This window comes from Lentinus tigrinus (assembly GCF_003813185.1).
Source record: "Lentinus tigrinus ALCF2SS1-7 unplaced genomic scaffold L226scaffold_13, whole genome shotgun sequence".
Taxonomy (NCBI): Eukaryota; Fungi; Basidiomycota; class Agaricomycetes; order Polyporales; family Polyporaceae; genus Lentinus; species Lentinus tigrinus.
In genome coordinates, this window is record NW_027137922.1 from 459,024 (window position 1) to 476,764 (window position 17,741).

The 17,741-nt window shown below is 58.0% G+C and overlaps 6 protein-coding genes across 6 annotated transcripts; 4 read left to right on the plus strand and 2 right to left on the minus strand.

The window, feature by feature from the left end:
* Positions 1–482: 482 nt before the first annotated feature.
* On the plus strand, positions 483–5,307 carry L226DRAFT_463861 (uncharacterized protein; the record flags this gene model as incomplete). Its single annotated transcript, XM_067675819.1, has 10 exons — positions 483–1,020; positions 1,097–3,148; positions 3,221–3,506; positions 3,562–3,767; positions 3,824–4,005; positions 4,060–4,225; positions 4,325–4,487; positions 4,584–4,794; positions 4,865–4,954; positions 5,107–5,307. 10 exons carry the CDS (start codon positions 483–485, stop codon positions 5,305–5,307), a joined length of 4,095 nt encoding a protein of 1,364 aa, XP_067535107.1.
* A 1,546-nt stretch (positions 5,308–6,853) lies between these two features.
* Positions 6,854–7,626, plus strand: L226DRAFT_613372 (uncharacterized protein). Its single transcript, XM_067686500.1, has 5 exons — positions 6,854–6,950; positions 7,016–7,026; positions 7,085–7,155; positions 7,219–7,312; positions 7,390–7,626. The coding sequence occupies exons 1-5, from the start codon at positions 6,900–6,902 to the stop codon at positions 7,409–7,411; spliced, it is 249 nt and encodes an 82-aa protein (XP_067535108.1). The 5' UTR covers positions 6,854–6,899; the 3' UTR covers positions 7,412–7,626.
* A 63-nt stretch (positions 7,627–7,689) lies between these two features.
* L226DRAFT_508956 (Aldo/keto reductase) lies at positions 7,690–9,294 on the plus strand. The gene is made up of 5 exons (XM_067678195.1): positions 7,690–7,834; positions 7,885–8,009; positions 8,064–8,175; positions 8,241–8,580; positions 8,656–9,294. The coding sequence occupies exons 1-5, from the start codon at positions 7,733–7,735 to the stop codon at positions 9,180–9,182; spliced, it is 1,206 nt and encodes a 401-aa protein (XP_067535109.1). The 5' UTR covers positions 7,690–7,732; the 3' UTR covers positions 9,183–9,294.
* Positions 9,295–9,707: 413 nt separating this feature from the next.
* On the plus strand, positions 9,708–10,874 carry L226DRAFT_560707 (cytidine deaminase-like protein). Its single transcript, XM_067683380.1, has 3 exons — positions 9,708–10,133; positions 10,206–10,339; positions 10,396–10,874. The coding sequence occupies exons 1-3, from the start codon at positions 9,821–9,823 to the stop codon at positions 10,660–10,662; spliced, it is 714 nt and encodes a 237-aa protein (XP_067535110.1). The 5' UTR covers positions 9,708–9,820; the 3' UTR covers positions 10,663–10,874.
* Positions 10,875–12,926: 2,052 nt separating this feature from the next.
* L226DRAFT_77168 (uncharacterized protein) lies at positions 12,927–13,545 on the minus strand. The gene is made up of 2 exons (XM_067687228.1): positions 13,257–13,545; positions 12,927–13,137 (listed from the first exon to the last, which is right to left on the minus strand). The coding sequence occupies exons 1-2, from the start codon at positions 13,414–13,416 to the stop codon at positions 13,046–13,048; spliced, it is 252 nt and encodes an 83-aa protein (XP_067535111.1). The 5' UTR covers positions 13,417–13,545; the 3' UTR covers positions 12,927–13,045.
* Positions 13,546–13,729: 184 nt separating this feature from the next.
* L226DRAFT_535426 (uncharacterized protein) lies at positions 13,730–17,560 on the minus strand. The gene is made up of 5 exons (XM_067680907.1): positions 16,882–17,560; positions 16,709–16,740; positions 16,579–16,645; positions 16,165–16,501; positions 13,730–16,106 (listed from the first exon to the last, which is right to left on the minus strand). Exons 1-5 carry the CDS (start codon positions 17,112–17,114, stop codon positions 14,031–14,033), a joined length of 2,745 nt encoding a protein of 914 aa, XP_067535112.1. The 5' UTR covers positions 17,115–17,560; the 3' UTR covers positions 13,730–14,030.
* Positions 17,561–17,741: the final 181 nt, after the last annotated feature.

A 17,741-nucleotide genomic window follows, 5' to 3' on the forward strand; every position in this document is an offset into this window, starting at 1 on the left:
TGTGCATGCCCGGGGCGCGTGGCCGGATGCGCGATCAAGAATTCCAAACGGCAGAATAAGACTAATGGGTAGGATTCCGACGGATTCATGACGAACGATGAGCCAACCGGGGGCGTGGCGGAAAAGCAGTCGCTGCGTCGAGCCAACGCCGTACAGCGGATGCCTGCTCTGCCTGCTGTGCCAGTGCGAGTGCCAGTCCCTGCCTGGGAGAACAGGGACGCGTGCAGACGCTCGGAGGACGGTAGCGGTGTGACTGCGTGACGTCACGGGCAGACGCGGTGTGACGCGAATATTGTCGCCGGGGAGTGGCAGACGCGTTGCAGCACGGCGGGTGCGAGTGCTTGTCTTCTCTCTCCGCCTGTCTCGCTCTCTCTTGCACACTCTCCGTTCGCCCGGGACATCGCCAGCTCCAGGTCCAGCACTGGCTTGTCTCCTGTCCGCGTACCTCGCTGTACCGCTCCTGCACCCGCGTTCCAGGCGTCATGGAGCCCAGCGTCCTCGTCGCGTCCCATCTCTCCGCCCTCTTCCCTTCGACACAGCCAATCCCGGTCTACTCGACGCAGAAGGATCTCTCCCAACTTCCCCCGCGAAATGAGTCCGGCCACCCCCTCGAACACGCGTCCTATTCCACCCTCTTCCATACCCAACTCACAGGCACGATCCTTCTACGCGTCTCCCATGGAGGGCTCATGCTTGAACTCATCTCCCTGTCGTCTGACATCCCGCCCCTGCGCTTCGACTTCCCCGCAGCGATCTTACCCTCTCCCTCGATTATGCTGTGGGAGTCCGAGGAACTCCACGTTCTCCTAGCCACCACCTCTGGTTCATTGTGGCGGATCGTGATCCCCGTGCGCGAGGGCGCGCCACTCTGGCACCCCAATGCAAACCGCAGGTGGTACCGTGAGTATCTCATGCAGTCTGGCCATTGCGAAGGTCTCGTCCAGGTGCAGGGCACACATTGTGTCGTCATCTCCCAGCCGGGCGGCTCTCTCCTCAGGTTAGAGGCCGAAGCTCTTGGTGGTGACACAACAGACGGTAAGTAAACCCGCCTTCGTCATCTAAGCTTTATGCCTTACGCACAAATTGTTCCGATCAGACGTATGGCGCGAGTCAAGGGCCGACGCGCGGTCCTTCCTACACTCAATTACCTCCCTCCTTCACGCTGGCCCTCCCGGCGGCTCAGATATCATCTCTTTGGCCAGTCACCCACAGCCGACAGATATCGGAAACATATGGACCCTTTCCCGAGACCGTCATCTCCGCATGTGGACTGCGAGAGGTGGATGTGTTGCGGAACATGCGCTCCCGTCTACGGCTCCGGGGCGCAGTCTTGCCCCTTCGCGTTCCTCTCCCTCGCCGCTCAAACCCTCCGTTCTCTTACCACCGGAACCCCAGAACTTGCTATGCGTCTTCACACCTTCGCATACGGACGTGCCGCACGTCCTGGTGTTCATTCCCACGGAAGGCTCATTGACGTCAGGCGGTTTCTTCACCCTCTTCGTGGTCGACGGCGATATACTACGGTCAGTCGCCGTATTCGACGCGTCCCAAACAAGTGTGCACTGTCACCTGCAGGACTTTACTGTTCTCGACGACACGCTATACACGCTCTGGGACAAGCAAGGTCAGTCCATGGTCGAAGTCAAGCTCGTACCCTGGGACACCGCGGACGAAGGCATACTGGGCAGCTGGAGCTCCGCAACCTATGCTCAAGAAGCGGAGTTAACTCCGGCCTACCTGGACGAACTCTTGCTTTCTCCCGGCTCCACTGCCGACAAGTTCTTTGAGGCTATCATGCGTCCTGGCACCTTCTCTCCCCTCACTCTGCAGTCCGCGATCAACCAATACACAGACGCATGTCGATCACTACCTCCTCCTTATCCGCCGCAGCTGCTAGTCTCTTACTCGACAGTCGGAGAGCAGATTGCTTCTGTCGTCGGCTGCACCGTGCAGAGGACGAAGGATCCCAAGACCGGAGCTCCGCTTGATGAGAACTACTGGAACGCGCTTAAGCGTGATTGGGAAGGCTTCATTGCTCGCTGCCGCGAGATCGAAAGAAACGGCCGGTGGCCTTTGGCAATAGGTCGTGGTGATCCGGACCGTGGCGTGCTCGTTGTGGAACGTGAACGCCTGTCGTCTCTCGCCAGCGAAGACATGTCCCTGCGACTGCAGAGGCAGCTATCGGCTTCGGGGCACGTCGACGACCAATTTACCTTCGTCGAGATGCTGTGGTCGATGCGGAGCAAAATTGGACCGCGCCTCATGCAGTCTCTGGAGAACAGGATAACGGAGCTTGCCCATGAAGAGATTGCCTTCACGTATGCTGATATCATCCAGGATCAAGCTCGAGCGCTGCTACTGGATGAGGACGTCGACGAGGCTTTGGGGTTGTGGCTGGCGGCCCGTCTGGACAAATTCGGGAAGGTCCAAGAAAGGGCGCGGTACGTCCTCGATATCATCGGAGGGTTCGACAAGGAGGTGAAGAGAGAAGAAGACGACGGAGAACTGCTTTCGCGACCCATCAGCCCTGAGTGGTCGAAGGCCCTCACTGCTTCATACGTCACAACCACTGTCCACGCGCGTTACGACATCGCACTTGCCCTTGTGACTTTCCTCTTTCTCGTCGCCAACGACCTGCCACATTGGGATCCCGGGTTGTTGGCTGAGATCTTTGTCGTCTTTCGCGGAATCGCAATGCTACGTTTTGTGGCGCGACAGCCCGCGGGCGACAACGCGACTCCGACCGTTCAGACCGCGTTGGGCGCTCCAGGAGGGGAGGACGACGTTGTCGCAAAGCTGCGCAATATGCACGTTTCCGCTAGTCGTGGGGCCAGATTCCAGCCGACATACTCGTTGGTGCACCGGCTAGCGAACCTCTACGGCCACTCATCAGGCCTTCCTGTCGCCGCCCACCGCTTTCTGGATGCTACGGGCCTGCTGCAGTCTCTATCCCCTGCACACGCGACCCGCCAAGAGATACTCTTCTGCGAGAGGCTGCGTGCCCTGGGTTATCGCGAAGTCGCACGAGAGGTTCTCGCATGGCTCCCGCGTACACCGGGCGTGACATACGTGTTAGGCCGTTTGTGGTTAGACGAAGGCAGATACGACGATGCCGCCTCCGCGATGGAGATCTTAGCAGGCAGCTTCGGTGAGTCAGTACTTCTTGTAACAATATGAGATCCGGCTGACCCCTCATTAATGGTGTCTATGTGTTGCTCAGGCCCGCACTCTGCATTGTCGATCGACGATCAGGAAGCGTTCGCAGTCGTACTCCCAGGCGAAGCCCTCTTTGCCACGCAATTCGATTTCTATCTGCACGTCGCCGATCTATTCAGAGCCGCGCTGAGCACGTACCATGACGTATTTTTCACGCAGCTCGCTCTCTCATCCGCGGAGCCTGGATTCGACACGACGACCTTGTGGCACAATGTGATAAAGGGGCTGACCGATCTTGGGCAGTACGAGGATGCGTACACCGCCCTCATATCCGCACCCCATGAGAAACTGTATGTTGTAAGGTACTCGTTCTATTCGCTTCAGCTGCTGATGCGGGTTCTCCAGAAAGAGGGAATGCATAAGTCAGCTGCTCTACCGGATGTGCGAGGAGAATGCCGTCGACAGGCTGATGGCGCTGAACTTTGCCGGACTTGCCGACGAGGTGGAGGATGCACTCGCGTTTAAGGCCCGGAATGCGGACCCCCGGATCCGACCATTCTACTCGAGGATCCTCTACACGTGGTATGTCTCCAGGGGTGATTATCGGAACGGTGAGTTTGCTCCGCTCCATTTCGCGGTGTGTTCGGCGGTGTTAACGGTTGGGTAGCTGCGTTGACGATGTACCAACGGGCAAGGAAACTCGCCGCCATTATGGGCGATGCGGCTGCCTTCGCCGAACTTGCTGAGCTTCAGCTTGAAGCTTATGTCGTCGCAATGAACTCACTTGCGCTTGTCGACCCGAAAAGCCAGTGGATAACACTTCCCATCACTGCCGAGACTGGGCACGAGGTGAACGAAGTGTTTTTAGGAAAGGAACTTTTATTAATTCAGCCCACGTTGCAGCCTCGCAAGCGTCGCAGACTGACCAAACATATTCCGGAGGACAAGTACGCACTCGGCAAGCGCGATTCTGAGGTGGTAGAATTGAAGGACATGCAATACGAGTACGCGTTGCTGTCTGCGCGGGTCGAGCTCGTCCGGAGGGACCCCACGTTGTTGTCGGCTGGTGGTGCGTCCTCTCCGCTTTCGGCCTCCGACCATTTATTTCGTGTTTCTCATACATCTTCCATTCATTGATCACTCCATGGCCTGACCGATGGGCCTCTAGAATTCGCGTTGCCCCCGCCCTCGATCGTGTTGCGCCTGGCCCAGGCGAACCGCTTCAACACCGCAATGGCGACTGCGCGCAGCCTCGATGTAGACATGTCCGATCTCTTTGGGCACCTCACCGGCCGGTGTCTCAGGCTGTCAAGGCATCCAGACTCTGTCATGTAAGCCAGATCTATCCGTCCTGCCGACCCGTAATCTGCCCCTGGGGTTGCGGGGTCATGGGACATGCAACATATGCTCATGTTTCGTCTGTTCAGGAGCGAGGACACATCTGATTGGCTGTTGACCGATAAAATCTCGTCGTGGCCCGGGACCCCGGCGGAGAAGGGCTGGCGGTACCTGCGGCAGTCCCTCGAGCGGCACGACGGGCCCCAGACGGACTACAGGTATACCAAGGTCGCGCTGGAGACGATCATGGGCTTCGATAGGACATCGCCCCCACCACCATGGTTGATCCATACACTTGAGGTGAGTTGATGCTTCGAGCTGCTGGCCTTCGATGCCGGGTATTAATGCGAACGTTGGAACGCCGACTCAGGAGCATCACCCCGAGTACCTCATCCGTACGTGCCTGCGATACGAGGTGCTGGAAGCTGCAGTAGACCATACACTGTCAATGATGCGCAGGGTGAGTGCACCGTTCGTTAGTGCTTGTTTTGGTGCTTCTGAAGTCTGACTGATCGCTTCTCCCACCATCCCGCGCCTTCTCTTCTTTTCTGCTCTCTGTCCATTTATCTCCCCTGCCGACTGTTCTGGCCGATGCTGCCGCCGCGGCCGCAGAGCGATGCACGCCTCACGGACGAGGTGTCAAAGACTGCCGCGGCGACGTGGCTGCCGTACACGCTCATCGATCAGGTGCTCGTCGCGGCGGACTCGCAGACGGATCTATCTCCGCGCGGGCGGGTCCTCTTGGGCGAGCTACGGACGGAGATTGCGAGCCGGATGAAGCGGGTGCAAAAATACAGCCAGGCCTCTGTGTAGAGGTAGTGCCAGTGATGAGCCCGCTGGACCCTGGTTGTGGTCACGGTCATGGCCATGTGCTAATTGGACGTTGGACGCTGAATGTTGGACCGTTTGTGCTGTACTTTCGGGCCTGGCCCGCCTGTGCGTTTGCTATCGCTGAGTCGCCGTTGCTTGTTGTCGCAATACTAGTACTTCTTTCCTTCTGCTGCTTCTTACTATCACCGCGGTCGCGAGCGAGGCTGTCAGCGCGATTCACTGCTAGAAGCACGGTACTCTAAGCTCAGCTGGCATTATTGACAGACAATACGGCAGACGCGTTTAGGGTGAGCGGATTCAGCCAGATAGAGCGACCTGGAAATGCTGATGCTTGTTGTGGCTCTTCAGGTTCAAGTGGGCCCGGGACCGTCTAGGTTTGGACTGCGGTGACAACAGCAGCGATATTGAACGTCCAAGGTTCAATTCGGATTTGCTCTTCCGCATCGGCGGTTCAGCATGCTACGATGCATGTGGCAAGTGATGCGCCGCCTGCGTGGAGAGTTCGCGGACCCATACGCGTTGCAGGCAATATATCGCTTGCTGCACGTCGAACTGGGGCATGGCGATTTCTCCGTACGGGACGGAGGTCTGTCTGGCGTGCGGCTGCGGGGTGCTGGGGTGCGAGCCTATGCTATGAGATCCAGAAGGTGAGTGAGGGCTTCACTCTATACCGTGCGGCAGACTTCTGAAAGTGCGTTTCCGTACATGCGGCTCGGTGCAACGCATCGGGCAGACGATGCACCGTTTAGTCGGAGACTTGGCGATCCCGGTACGAGATCATAGGGGTCTCTGCGTCCAGAAAGCGTCGCGAAGACTTATAGATGACGACAGGACATAGGGAGGTGCGGGAGGTCCTCTCCAGCCTGCTTCTGTACGAGTCGTACCACTTTGCAAGTCAACAGCGAGGTGCCTCGAGCTGGGGCACGGACTTAGTAGGGACAGTGGTGCCCCGAATCCTTCTGCGAGGTGACGGCGATCGTCGCAGTATGTCTTACACACCTCGAGGAGGCGCACTTCGTGGACACAACGCCATGTCTAGAATTCTGAGGGCGACAAGACCGGGTCCGAGACCAGCCTGAGGCTCGCAAATCGGATACGACGATGAAGTTCAACACCTGCCTCGGTCAAGTCTGAGCACGGTCCGCACGGATACTTGCATCCGACGACGTCGGAAAGGCGCGGTAGGAATGTGGAGACGATGCGGAGTCGGATGTTCAATAGTTTATACTTTAATGTCTACTTACTGCAACTGGCGGGCCGCCCCTACGGAAGCTAAACCACAGAGAGCACACGTTGGTAGAAGCTTCACAGCAAAGTGTCTGAACAAGAAAGGACGGTACCAAATCATGCGATTGTACAGTTGCAGGATATGGGATGGTACGGACGGGAAATGGGAGGACGATGACTGGACTGGGCGAGAACGACGGCCAGGCGCATCGGCGCAGGTCCGTGGGAAAAGGGAGGCCCGGTTCGGGAGAAGTCGAAAAGACAGGCGAGGACGGTGCGCTTCGTGACCACAACGCTCAACATCTCCCGCTTTCAATTCCTCTCCTCTTTCCTTGCTGTCGCACAAGATGTCAAACCTCCGCAGGGGCACGTTCATGAAGAACTGGTTTGCTGTCGAGGTCCGTGTGCTGTCGTCGTGCTGTGCGTTGAGTTCTGACCGCCTTCCCTTTCCGCGTCCGTCCAGGCAATCCCCATGTGAGTCCAGCATGCGTGTCTTCCAGGCTGGCGAGTGAAGTGTCTCATTGCTGCGTAGCTATACTATCATTGGCGTCGTCTTGGCCGGTGGCTCGTGGTACTTGACGCGTCTTGCGCGCGGTCCCAATGGTGCGTCTTCCTTCCTGGCGCTTCGCTGAGGCAACCTGGTCTGACTGTGCGGCGTGCGTGCAGTGGTCTGGACGAAGGAGAACCCGACCCCCTGGAACGACATTAAGCCCGACGAGGGTACTAAGCTCCTTACTGTCAACCAGCATTTCGAGAAGAGGTACGTCCCCTCCCACCCCATTCGTGCGCGGGCTTGTAGTGACGAGGTTCTGCGCGTGGCGTCGTGCGTTGATGCAGCTGGGACCGGAAGAAGTTGTAAGGTGTGGTAGGGTCAGTGTCGGAGCAGCATCTGGAGATTGTCCCATAATGCACCCCTTGTACCAACCTCCTGCGCCTAATCCCACGCCTCCTTTTCTTTCGTACGCGCCCACTGCCCGCCTGGTTAGGTTGCCTCCTGCGCGGACGGCGTAAGGAGTTGTGACGCGCCCGTGTGACTGCTGCGTTGGGTGAGAATCGAGAATGATGACATCGGGGAGTCCGCTATCGGCGGAGTATAAAGCCAAGTAGAGAAGAAGCTCGACCTACTTACGCGACGCCCGCTACATCGATACGACCGCCACCACCACCAAGATAATACACGATGGTTATCAAGCTTGACTCGGTGCAGCCGGTCTTCGCCTTGCCGTTGCTGGAAGAGATCCCAGACGATGATGGAGACGTCCCTATCGAGGGTCCTGCGTTGGTGCGTCGCCTCAGATGAGCATACAGTCTGGACGACTGATGGCCAGATAGACAAGCATCGGGCCCTTGGCGCTGCCTGATATCGTATTTGGAGCAGCGACGTTTTCTAACAACTATAACTCCGACGATCTGCTTGCAAGTGATGTACCAGTCCGTACGGTGCGGCTAGCTCTCCGGTGTGCCTCACCCATATACATCTCTCATAAATGATCGTGCTCATCCGCGCACAGTTATGGCATCCGTGCCTTCGATACATCGGCGTACTATGGGCCCTCCGAGATCGTGCTCGGCACCGCCCTGAAGGTGTTAGAGCCGCTCTTCCCTAGATCGTCCTATCAACTCGTACGTCATTCTCCTCCGCCTGGTTGTATGTCCTCGATTACCAACGATCAACATCTGTTGTATAGATGACAAAGGTCGGCCGGTACGGCCTCTTGCAGTCCGAGTTCGACTACTCCCCCGCGACGATCCGCAAGAGCGTCGAGCGCAGCCTCGAACGCCTTCACACTACCTACCTCGACACTGTGTATGTGCATGACGTGGAGTTTGTATGTACGCCTGTGGGTCCCATCGCCCCGGCGAAACCCGAGCAGATCCTCGCGGACAAGGAGAAGGCCGCTGAGTACGGGCTCGCTCCCGGCCAGGAGGGAAAAATCTGGGGCGCGGGCGACGAGAAGGTACTCGCCGCGGTTGCGGAGCTCCGCAAGCTACAAGAAGAAGGCAAGATCAAGCACATCGGAATCTCCGGTGAGTGTGCTTCCCGTGCATGCAAAGCCACCGAGGGGCGCATGCGTGCGGCTCTGCTGACGCCCATCTGTGCAGCATATCCGCTCCCGACGCTCCTCCGCATCGCGACCCTCGTGCTGCACGCTACGTCCAAGCCGCTTGACGTCCTCCTCTCGTACTCTCACATGTCCCTGCAGAACAGCGCGCATGCCACATACGCGCCAGCGTTCCGCGAGCGCGCCAAGGTTGGACAGCTCCTCACGGCGTCCCCGCTCAACATGGGTCTCCTCACGCCGAAGCCCCCATCATGGCATCCCGCCTCCCCTGCGGTGAAGGAGGCAGCTCAGAAGGCAGTGAAACTCTGTGTTGACGAGCAGTGGCCTGGGGGACTGCCGAACCTTGCAGTCGGGTATGGCTACCGGAAGGGTGCGGAGGTCGACATGCCGGTCGTTGTTGGACTGAGCAATCCGGAGGAAGTGCACGAGAGTGTGAGGGCGTGGCGCGCGGTCAAGGAGGGGAAGGATAAGGAGAAGCGGGTGGCGTTGGAAGAGAAGGTCATCAGTATGTTTGGCGATGGGTTTGGGTGGTCGTGGGCCTCTCCTCCGCCTGAGCTTCAGAAGTAGAACAAGGGGCATTAGATAAAGGCACAGTTGCATATAATTGCGTGTATTGTATAGGTTCTGTAAGAGAGTCTTTTGTATGCAACCACCTCCCTCAAGTAGTCGGATCCGGGCTGCGGCGTCGTAGAGCGCGATTATATGCGGTGAGCCCCCGTCTTCTATTCTGCTCGAGTTCAAGTTCCCCGTTTGCTTGCTTTGCTCAAAGCCTTTTGAATGCACGTGTAGGACACTTCTCCTTCATGGCAAGCGTGCGCTCCTTTTGCCGCAGAAGCCTCTAAGCATTCTCATGTCCCGAGGACGCCACAATGGCCCATCCAATACATTCACATGTCCCGAAGATAGCAACACTACCCTCCGTACCGTGTCGGTTGCTCTGTTGAATTGCTGTTCCAGGCACGTTCTGCATGTTCAGGGGACATGGGTGTTCGTACACGACATCTTGATTCTTACCCTCCTGCCGGGACAAGGCACGGGAAGTACAGTCCTCGAGATCAGGAACTTTCACGTCGCTGACATCGGAGTTTCCGACAGAAATAGCATCCGCATCTCCTGCTCCGTGCGTATTCTAGGACAATGCGAGAGCCCGCTGCAGGCTCATAACAACCTTCCGGAGGTTCTGCTTTCGTCCTCCTGTCGGCACGATGCAGCATCCCATACATCCCGCGGGAGTCAGAGGCCTACTCCTTCTCCTACTCCTGGCAGTCGTCTATGTCTGCGCACAAAACACTCTCCAAGACGCGATTGCAGGCTCGACGCTGTCAATCAATAACATCCCGTTCAGCACCCGCATGTTCTGGATGCGTCGCGCGAACACCGCGCTCGCCGAGTTGGTATCTCCATGCCCGGTTGGCGCATTCGCTAGCGTTGTCGTCAACCACACCGCCCCTGGCTTGGGGGAGCTGGTGTGTCTCGGGGTCAACTCCAGGAAGCAGACGGGAAACCCGACACTGCATGGTACGTGTGTTGCGTCAGCTTCCTCAACCCGCTGCACGAATGAGACTGAACTTGGTGCGCCTTGTTTGACAGGAGAGATGGCAGCCATACAGAACTGCACGAAGATTATGACTGATCCGGAGGGTCCGTTCAAGTTCTCCCCCGACCAGACAGAGGCTGCGTTCGCACAGCTGAGCCTCTACACGAACGCGGAGAGCTGCCCCATGGTCAGTTATGTCACTTGGCCTTGTGCAGACTACGCTCAACTTCCTCCGCCGTCCAGTGCGCCTCCGCAATCCGGTTCACAGGCTTCCGCGAGTACATCTACGGAAGCAGCATCCAGTCCCTCGTCGAGCAGGGCTGGAGCCAGATCCGAGTCCCCTCCATCGAGATATTCCGGCAGTCGTTCGACCTGCCGACCCAAGCAAGGTTGCTGGGAGGAGTGTTGACGAACGAGACGGACCCACTGTTCGCCTGGCAGTTCAACCCGGACGGTCCATGCCCAACAGGGTGTGCACGGGCGAACGGAACGTGCCACCCTTTGGACTGACTCCTCTTGGTCGAGGAAAATGAGGCGTCAATTACGATGGCCAAAGGTTACAGGGCGTATGTTTCGATATTTAGTCCGAGCCCAGAATTCCGAGATACACAACCTGAAGTGCATGAACGCGCTAGAGTTTAAGTGCATGACAGGCGGTATGCTTGATGATGGAACAAGGTATTGAGTAAAGGAAGTTAGGACAATGACAGTGAATAGAGGGTTTCAAGTGAGACACAATCGCTGCCACTATAATCGCCGTTCCTCTATTGTAAGAATCTTGGCTATTATTGTTGCACTACTCGTAGACCCGGCTGCTTGGTTGGCGGGAAGACTAACGGAGCCGCAGGCTGGTGCGGATGGAGATGGTGCGGATGTCATTCGTTGGTGAAGTAATTTACAATCTTTGGAAGTATGCGCAAAGAGTAGGCGACAGTCGGGCGGAGCAGTTGTCGTAGCTGCGTGCGCTGAGTATACCGGACTTCCTGGTCCTGCGGAGTGGATAGCAACGAGGTCTTCTGTAGTATAGCAGCTTGACAGCCTTTAGCTAGTCTCCGTAGTTTGATTACACACGACTATAGAAACGGCATGCATCTGGTCATGTAAACAGTCGAACGTCGCAAGAAAGCAAGCTGGAAGCCTCGATTACATTTACACAAAGCAGCGTAGAGATACATTGAATATGACTTCCCAGAACCAGCAGTAATCCGAGTGAGAACGAGATGGCACGCAAACCGACACACTACCACCGTCACACTACCGCGTTTTGATGATGCCGGCGTTGATAAGCTTCATGATGTTTTGACGCACGGCCGGGTTCTTCATGTGGTCCTGCAGCGCAGCGGGATTGCCCTGCGCCTGCTGCAAGATCGACTGCATGACAGGGTCATTCATGATTTTCTGCAAGAGCAGAGTCGTCAGTACGAAGTCCAGAATACCAACGAGAGCAAGCAACACGACACGTACCGCGACTTCTGGATCCCGCATCGCCCGCTGGAGCGTCTCCTCTTCGCTCTCGCCCTCCCGCTGTGAGAACAGCGCCTCCTGGCACTTCAACATCTGGTCCGCAATCTCCTTGCTGTGCTTCTTGTCCTCATCCTCATCTGCGGCCTCCTGCAACGCCTCCATCGCCTTGGTGTAGTCACGCATCGAGAACAGCACATGGCTCTTGCGGATGTATGCCTTCACGAACTTCGGGTCGACCTTGATCGCCTCCTCCGCATCCTTGAGTGCCTCTGGGAGTGCCGCGAGCTTGGTGTATGCGTTCGCACGGTTGTTGTACCCGCGTGGATCCTGCGGGTCGCGCTTGATGGCCTCCGTGTACGCCTTCACTGCGCCCGCGAAGTCGCCCTTCTTGAAGAGCGCGTTGCCCTCCTCGCGCGCCTCGTTTGCCTTCTCCGGGTCGATGTACTCGAGCCGAGCCTTCTCAGCAGCCTCACGCTCGGCCGCGCGCAGCTTGTTGAGGATGTCGGGCGTGCGGTGCTCGGTAAGCGACTTGTTGTAGAACTTGATCGCGGTGGTGAGATCGCCCTTGCGCTGATGCGCGCTACCGATACGGCCATACGCCTTCGCAATGAGCTTGAAGTCGGCGCGGAGCTAGGACGGGGGTTGTCAGATAGGAGTCCGGACGTAAAACATAGTGAATAGGTGGAAGCATACCTCGCGGCCCTCGTCGACAGCCTTCTCGCATGCCTTGATAGTCTCGTCGTAATCGCCCTTCTCGAAGTACGCAGCTGAGAGTCACTCAAAGGTTCAGTGACTGACATCTCTAACCCCCGAGATAATGTTTGACTCACCGGCAAGGTTGGTCAGGAAGGTGATGTCCTTCGGATAGATGTCCCATGCCTTCTGGAAGTGGGCGATGGCATTGTCGAAATCGCGGGTCTTGTACGCCTCCGCGCCCTGCTGCTTCTCCGCCTCAGCCTCTCTCTTCTTCGCTGCCTCTTCTTCGTCCAGCATCTCGACATCCTCATCCTTCGCAGGGGCGGATGCGGGCTCAGGTGACTTGGACGACGACGCAGCGGGCTGAGGGGGTGGTGATGTGGGCGGGCTCGATGCTTCGGCCTTGTTCACGCCAGGGGGGAGCTCGTCCGAGCCTTCCTCGCGTGAGAAGCCCTGCATATCAAGACCCATGAGGGCACCTAGCACGTCAATCATGCGCGCGTCGGACTGGAGCGCACTCTCCGCCGCCTTAGGATTCTGCTGGAAGAACTGGAGCTTCTGCACGAAAGACGGGTCCGCGAGGTGCTTGGACACGCGCGGGTTCTTCGCGAGCTTGGCGAAGAGCTCTGGGTCGGCGAACAGCTTCGCAAGGCTGAACGCCTCTGCGCCCTCGCCCCGCTCGTCCGCCTGCTTCGCGTCCACAACCTCCTTGAGACCTCTCCGGAGCACCGGGCTATCCTCGATCTTCAGACCGGTCTCGTACGCCTCGATAGCCTCGTCGTATCTCCGCTCGCCGTGCAGAGCTGCACCCTTGCGTGCGTAGCCCTTCGACCACGTCGGGTTAATTTTGATACACTGTCAGGACAAAGGCTAGCTTGAGCCGCTGCACTTCGCGCGCGCGATCACGTTCGGAGTACGTACCTGCTCAGCATCCTCTAGCGCACCAGCCCACTGCCGCTTTCCTGCCTTCGCGGCACTGCGGTTTGACCAGAGGACAAAGTTGTTCGGGTCGAGCTCGAGGGCTTGAGAAAAGAGTTCGATGGCCTTGTCGTAGTCCTTGGCCTGGAAGGCCTTGTTTCCCTGATCCTTCAACGCGTCCGCCATGGTAGTCGTGAGGGAAAAGGTGGATGGGTTGACTAAGGGATGGTATAGAGGAGCAGCAAGTACGAGTACAGAGCGATTAGAATGGAATCACCGCTGCAGCGAGCAGCAGACACTTTTATCATGTTCAAGGCGTCCGACAGAGTCCAGCTTCAGACACTCACGAAGATTCCAGAAGTTTCACCACTCGTCCCTCCGCATTTGGTCATCCTAATACCGATCATCACTTATCGCATCTTATCCGCCCAGATACGGACGTTGTCGTCGCAAAATAACAGTTCTCTGAGAACCCAGAAGCGCGCTTCACACAGAGCTTGCACAGAACCAGGAAAACCAGTGAAATGTTGCACTAATTGTACATGACCAGACCGAGGACAAAGAAATGAAAGCACGAAACCAGGAAGCTGTTGCACCAAGATGTGATTAAATACCGTACCACCGGCATGCCTGATCCATAGAATATAGTCGTGACGCAGAACCACATCCATGAGCGGAATGCTGTCCCCTTCCTATCCTAGAGTCCGCGACTTGAGAGAGTTTCTCAAGTCTATCCGGGACCCCGACGCGACGTTTTGAACTGACCCGCCCCTCCCAGGTCCGAGCGACATACGAACAGGCTAGTGCGATGGACCAGAGACCATCCCGCCGAAGCTGTCTGGACGCTGCATGACGTCCACGAACTGGTTCCACTCCGACAGCCCAAAGCCAATGGACGCACCCCACATCGAGCTCTCGTCCGCCGGGTGCACATACGTGAGCTCGTGCCCATCGTGGTATATAGGCTGGTGGTGCGGCAGGGGCTGCTGCATGGTCTCCGGTTGCTGCCCCGGATAGCGCAGCATCGGGTATGGCTGGCCCCCTGTGACGGCCGTTGGCGAGTATTGCGCTGGCTGAGGTGGGTGTACTGCGCGAGTCTGTGTTTGGGGCTGGGCTACGGAGATGGAGCCTGTACGGTGAGGAGTATATGGGGTAGCGTGGCTCTGGTGTGCGGGGTGTGCAGGATAATGCTGGCCGTTGAGCTCGGCCTGAGGCTGCGAAGTCCAACGCGTCGCTGATATCGGCGCCTGCGTGGGCTGAGCTGGAGGAGCAGACTGGGCATGTGGCTGAGGGGGAGGCATGGCGACCTGACGCTGACCAGCGTCCGTATGGCCCTGGTAGGTACTGTGGTTCGCCTGCGCCATGGCCTGCAAAGCACTGTCGTATCGGTTGTATCCTGGTGAGTCCGCCGATCTCGAGTACGGCGCATCCTGGTAAGGGAAGGCGAGTGTCCGAACGAGACTGAGAACACTGGCCTTCTTGCGCTCGCTGTCTTCTCGCGAAACTTCCAGGAGCTCGTCCGAGTAGAGCGGAGCCAGCGCCTGGAGGATCGTCAGCGCCTTGTCCGCCACCGGCATCCAACGACTCTGCTCCAAAGAAGCAGTCGCCTTGCGGATGTTCTCTCGGAAGAGACTTGCGGCGGGCTGATCCGGCTTCGTGATCAGCTGGAAGGAGAAGAACATCGCCGCGGAGAAGACGTGGAAGGGGCCCCAGTTCATGTGCCCCGGGACCGCAAGGGCAGTGTTAGAGAGGAAATCTGGTCGCGTCTGACCGACAAGCGCGATGAGCTGTGATGCGGCGCTGACAGCGATCTCGAGGCTTTCGGGGACCTTGGCGTATGGTCTGTGAAGGGTGAAGCGGATGTGGTGGTATGCAGTGCGGATGATGACGCTCTGCACGCCGAGTCGGCGCACAGATGTGATGGGACTGGCCAGACTCCGCGCTATACGATACTCGTCGAGATCAAGCTCTTCTGGAAGCGCAGCATACCACTCGGTGAGAAGCCTGTCCTTGTCTTGTACGGAGGCGTAAGGTACCGCGCGGAATGAGACCGCATCGTCCATGATGTCGCCAAGGATATACGCCAACTTGAAGAGCGCAAGGTTGGGCAAGTATAGTCGGGTTGACTTGTCCACTCCTAGGTCGCAGCAGCTGGGTAGCTGAGTATTGAAGTGGTGGGACGCTATTGCGAGCGGACGGCCGAACATGAACGCTTGCCATCGCTCGAGGAGGATGATGTGCCACCATGCCCAGCGCCTCCGTTCCGCGACGCTCTTTTCAAATCGAGTTGAGCCTGGATCCCGATGGAGACCCATCGCAGTCCCGATCGTAACGAGCTCCCCGCGAACGCTCCATGTCTCTTCAGGATCCTCCTTTGCGAACGTGAGGTAGTGACAGCGGACCAAGAGGAGCTCGACGAGTTCCAGGGAGTATGACCTGCCCGGGCTGACGGAGTCTCTTCGGTGCCGATCAAGTGCTATGCGCATGATGCCATAGCATTTTGTTCCGAGTTCTTCGCAAGTTTCGGACATGCCAGAGAGCAGGGCGTGGCGCGGGGGGAGGTAGCGCGCCGCAAGGGCAATCAGAACGCAGACGGTGGCGAGGATGAGGCGATCACCATGTTTGCCGTTCTTGTACCGCTCCCAGCCGGCGAGGAGGGTCGTCTCGTTGACGTGACGGTACACCCAATTGCAGTACTCGAAGTAGTACTGGATCAGGCCGTCGATAGTGGGAACCTGGGGTAGCTGAGAGATGAGGTCGTGATCCCAGTCGCCTGATGATCCATGATCTACACCTTCTGCCAAGGTGTGCGACGGGGATGCGGGAGTAGTGGGGCTGACGTTACGACCATTTTGGTCGTCGTCACGTTCAGACGCCTGAATAGACAGGCTCAGGATGCCAACGAAGAAGGCGACGAAACGAAATCAAACTTACATTGATTAGGTGAGACACGGCACTCGTAGGTCCGGCGTATAGACCGCCTGAAGCCTGTTGACCAAGCATGCCCGGGGCGCTGGTCATGTCCACGTCCACATCTTCGACACCCTTTTTATCGTCTAGGGGCGTGCCCACTGTATCCGGGCTGAGAGGCCGAGATGAGGCGTGGTCATACGGGGCTGGTTGGGACGTGAACGAGGGTCGACGGAGAGCATCAACAGAGTAGGGATGGGTAGGTTGACGGGGCACGGGTTGCGGATATATGTGAGCTTCGAGAAGGGCGAGTGACTGTCGTATCTTTGCAAACTCGGCGCCAGGATCAGTGAGGGGACGGCTGATCGAGGTTTGACGACGGAGATGAGTTCGATTTGCAGAAGAGTGATGGCGAAGGCGCGGATAATGGGCACATACCTCTGATCGAGGGGTCCACGGAACGCAGGGTCTCCCTCCTGGCCTTGGTAGCACAGCGCGGTGGTGCCTGCGCATACCGGAAGCGGTAAGCGTCGGTGGACGTGGGCGACGACGAGGAGAAGACACGGACCTCTGAGCACACAGGACGAACAGGGCCGATTCCTGCAAATCCGAGGACAGCGAGGAGATTGAAGTTAGCCAAGCGGATTTCCGAGGAGAGGGCCCCCGGGATGCTAGTGGGCGGACAGACACGGCCACCGCCTGGAGCAATGCCAGGATCTGGCTACAGCCGCGAAGACGCACCTGTCGCACTTGAGTTTGCTGTTCCTGCACGGCTCGCAGTTGATCGCCTTCCGCGCCCGCTTGGGGGGCGGGCGCGCATCGGGCCCTCCGTTGTCCGCAGAATCGACGGTGCCATTCGCACCTGGCGAACGCACCCGCACCTGCTTCGTCCTGGGTGCCGATCCAGAGCTAGGGCCGGACGCCGCGACCGTGGAGAGATGGCCGTTCGAGCTCCCGGCTTGTGTTGCGGGCATCCTCGCAGGCGAAAAGGGGGTAGCTTCTACGCGATCGCGTCCAAGAGGCCGTCGAGAACGCCTTCGCCTCGGAGGTGGTGGTCGTAGCGGGGTGAGCGGGAGGTGCGACGTAGACGTCGGGGACGACAACGGCAATCGACGGGGACCGACCGCAATGGGAGCCTTTACACCCAGGCGCCTCCAGTCGAGACGGCAAACCCTCTTCCTTATCCTGCGACCTGCAAGCCTCTGTCATTCAGCCGCATGGCCATCCTCCGTCACCCACAATTGGTCCTCCGCACTTCCCCCCTACCGCCGCCGACCCCTGCCAGCCTCCCTGACTCCTCTGACAACCCTCGGTGGATCGCTAAGCTTGTTCGCCATATATGGGAAAGTTCCGGCCTGACATTCTGATCTCGTCCTTTCGTCCGCGCGCATGGAGGAAGGTCGCTGGAAGTCGGGTCGAGGAGGCGGGACGTGGCAGGAATTCAAGAGCGTCGTGTTGAGATCAAAGCAGTGGCACTGTGACTATCCTCGAGATCTCGAGGATAATCGTTTTGTCTCTAGCCTCCAGATCTGATCTCCATCCCGATCGTTCATTCGTGTCTAAACAAGTTGCCGGTGAAGCACTTCATGGCAAGGGCGACG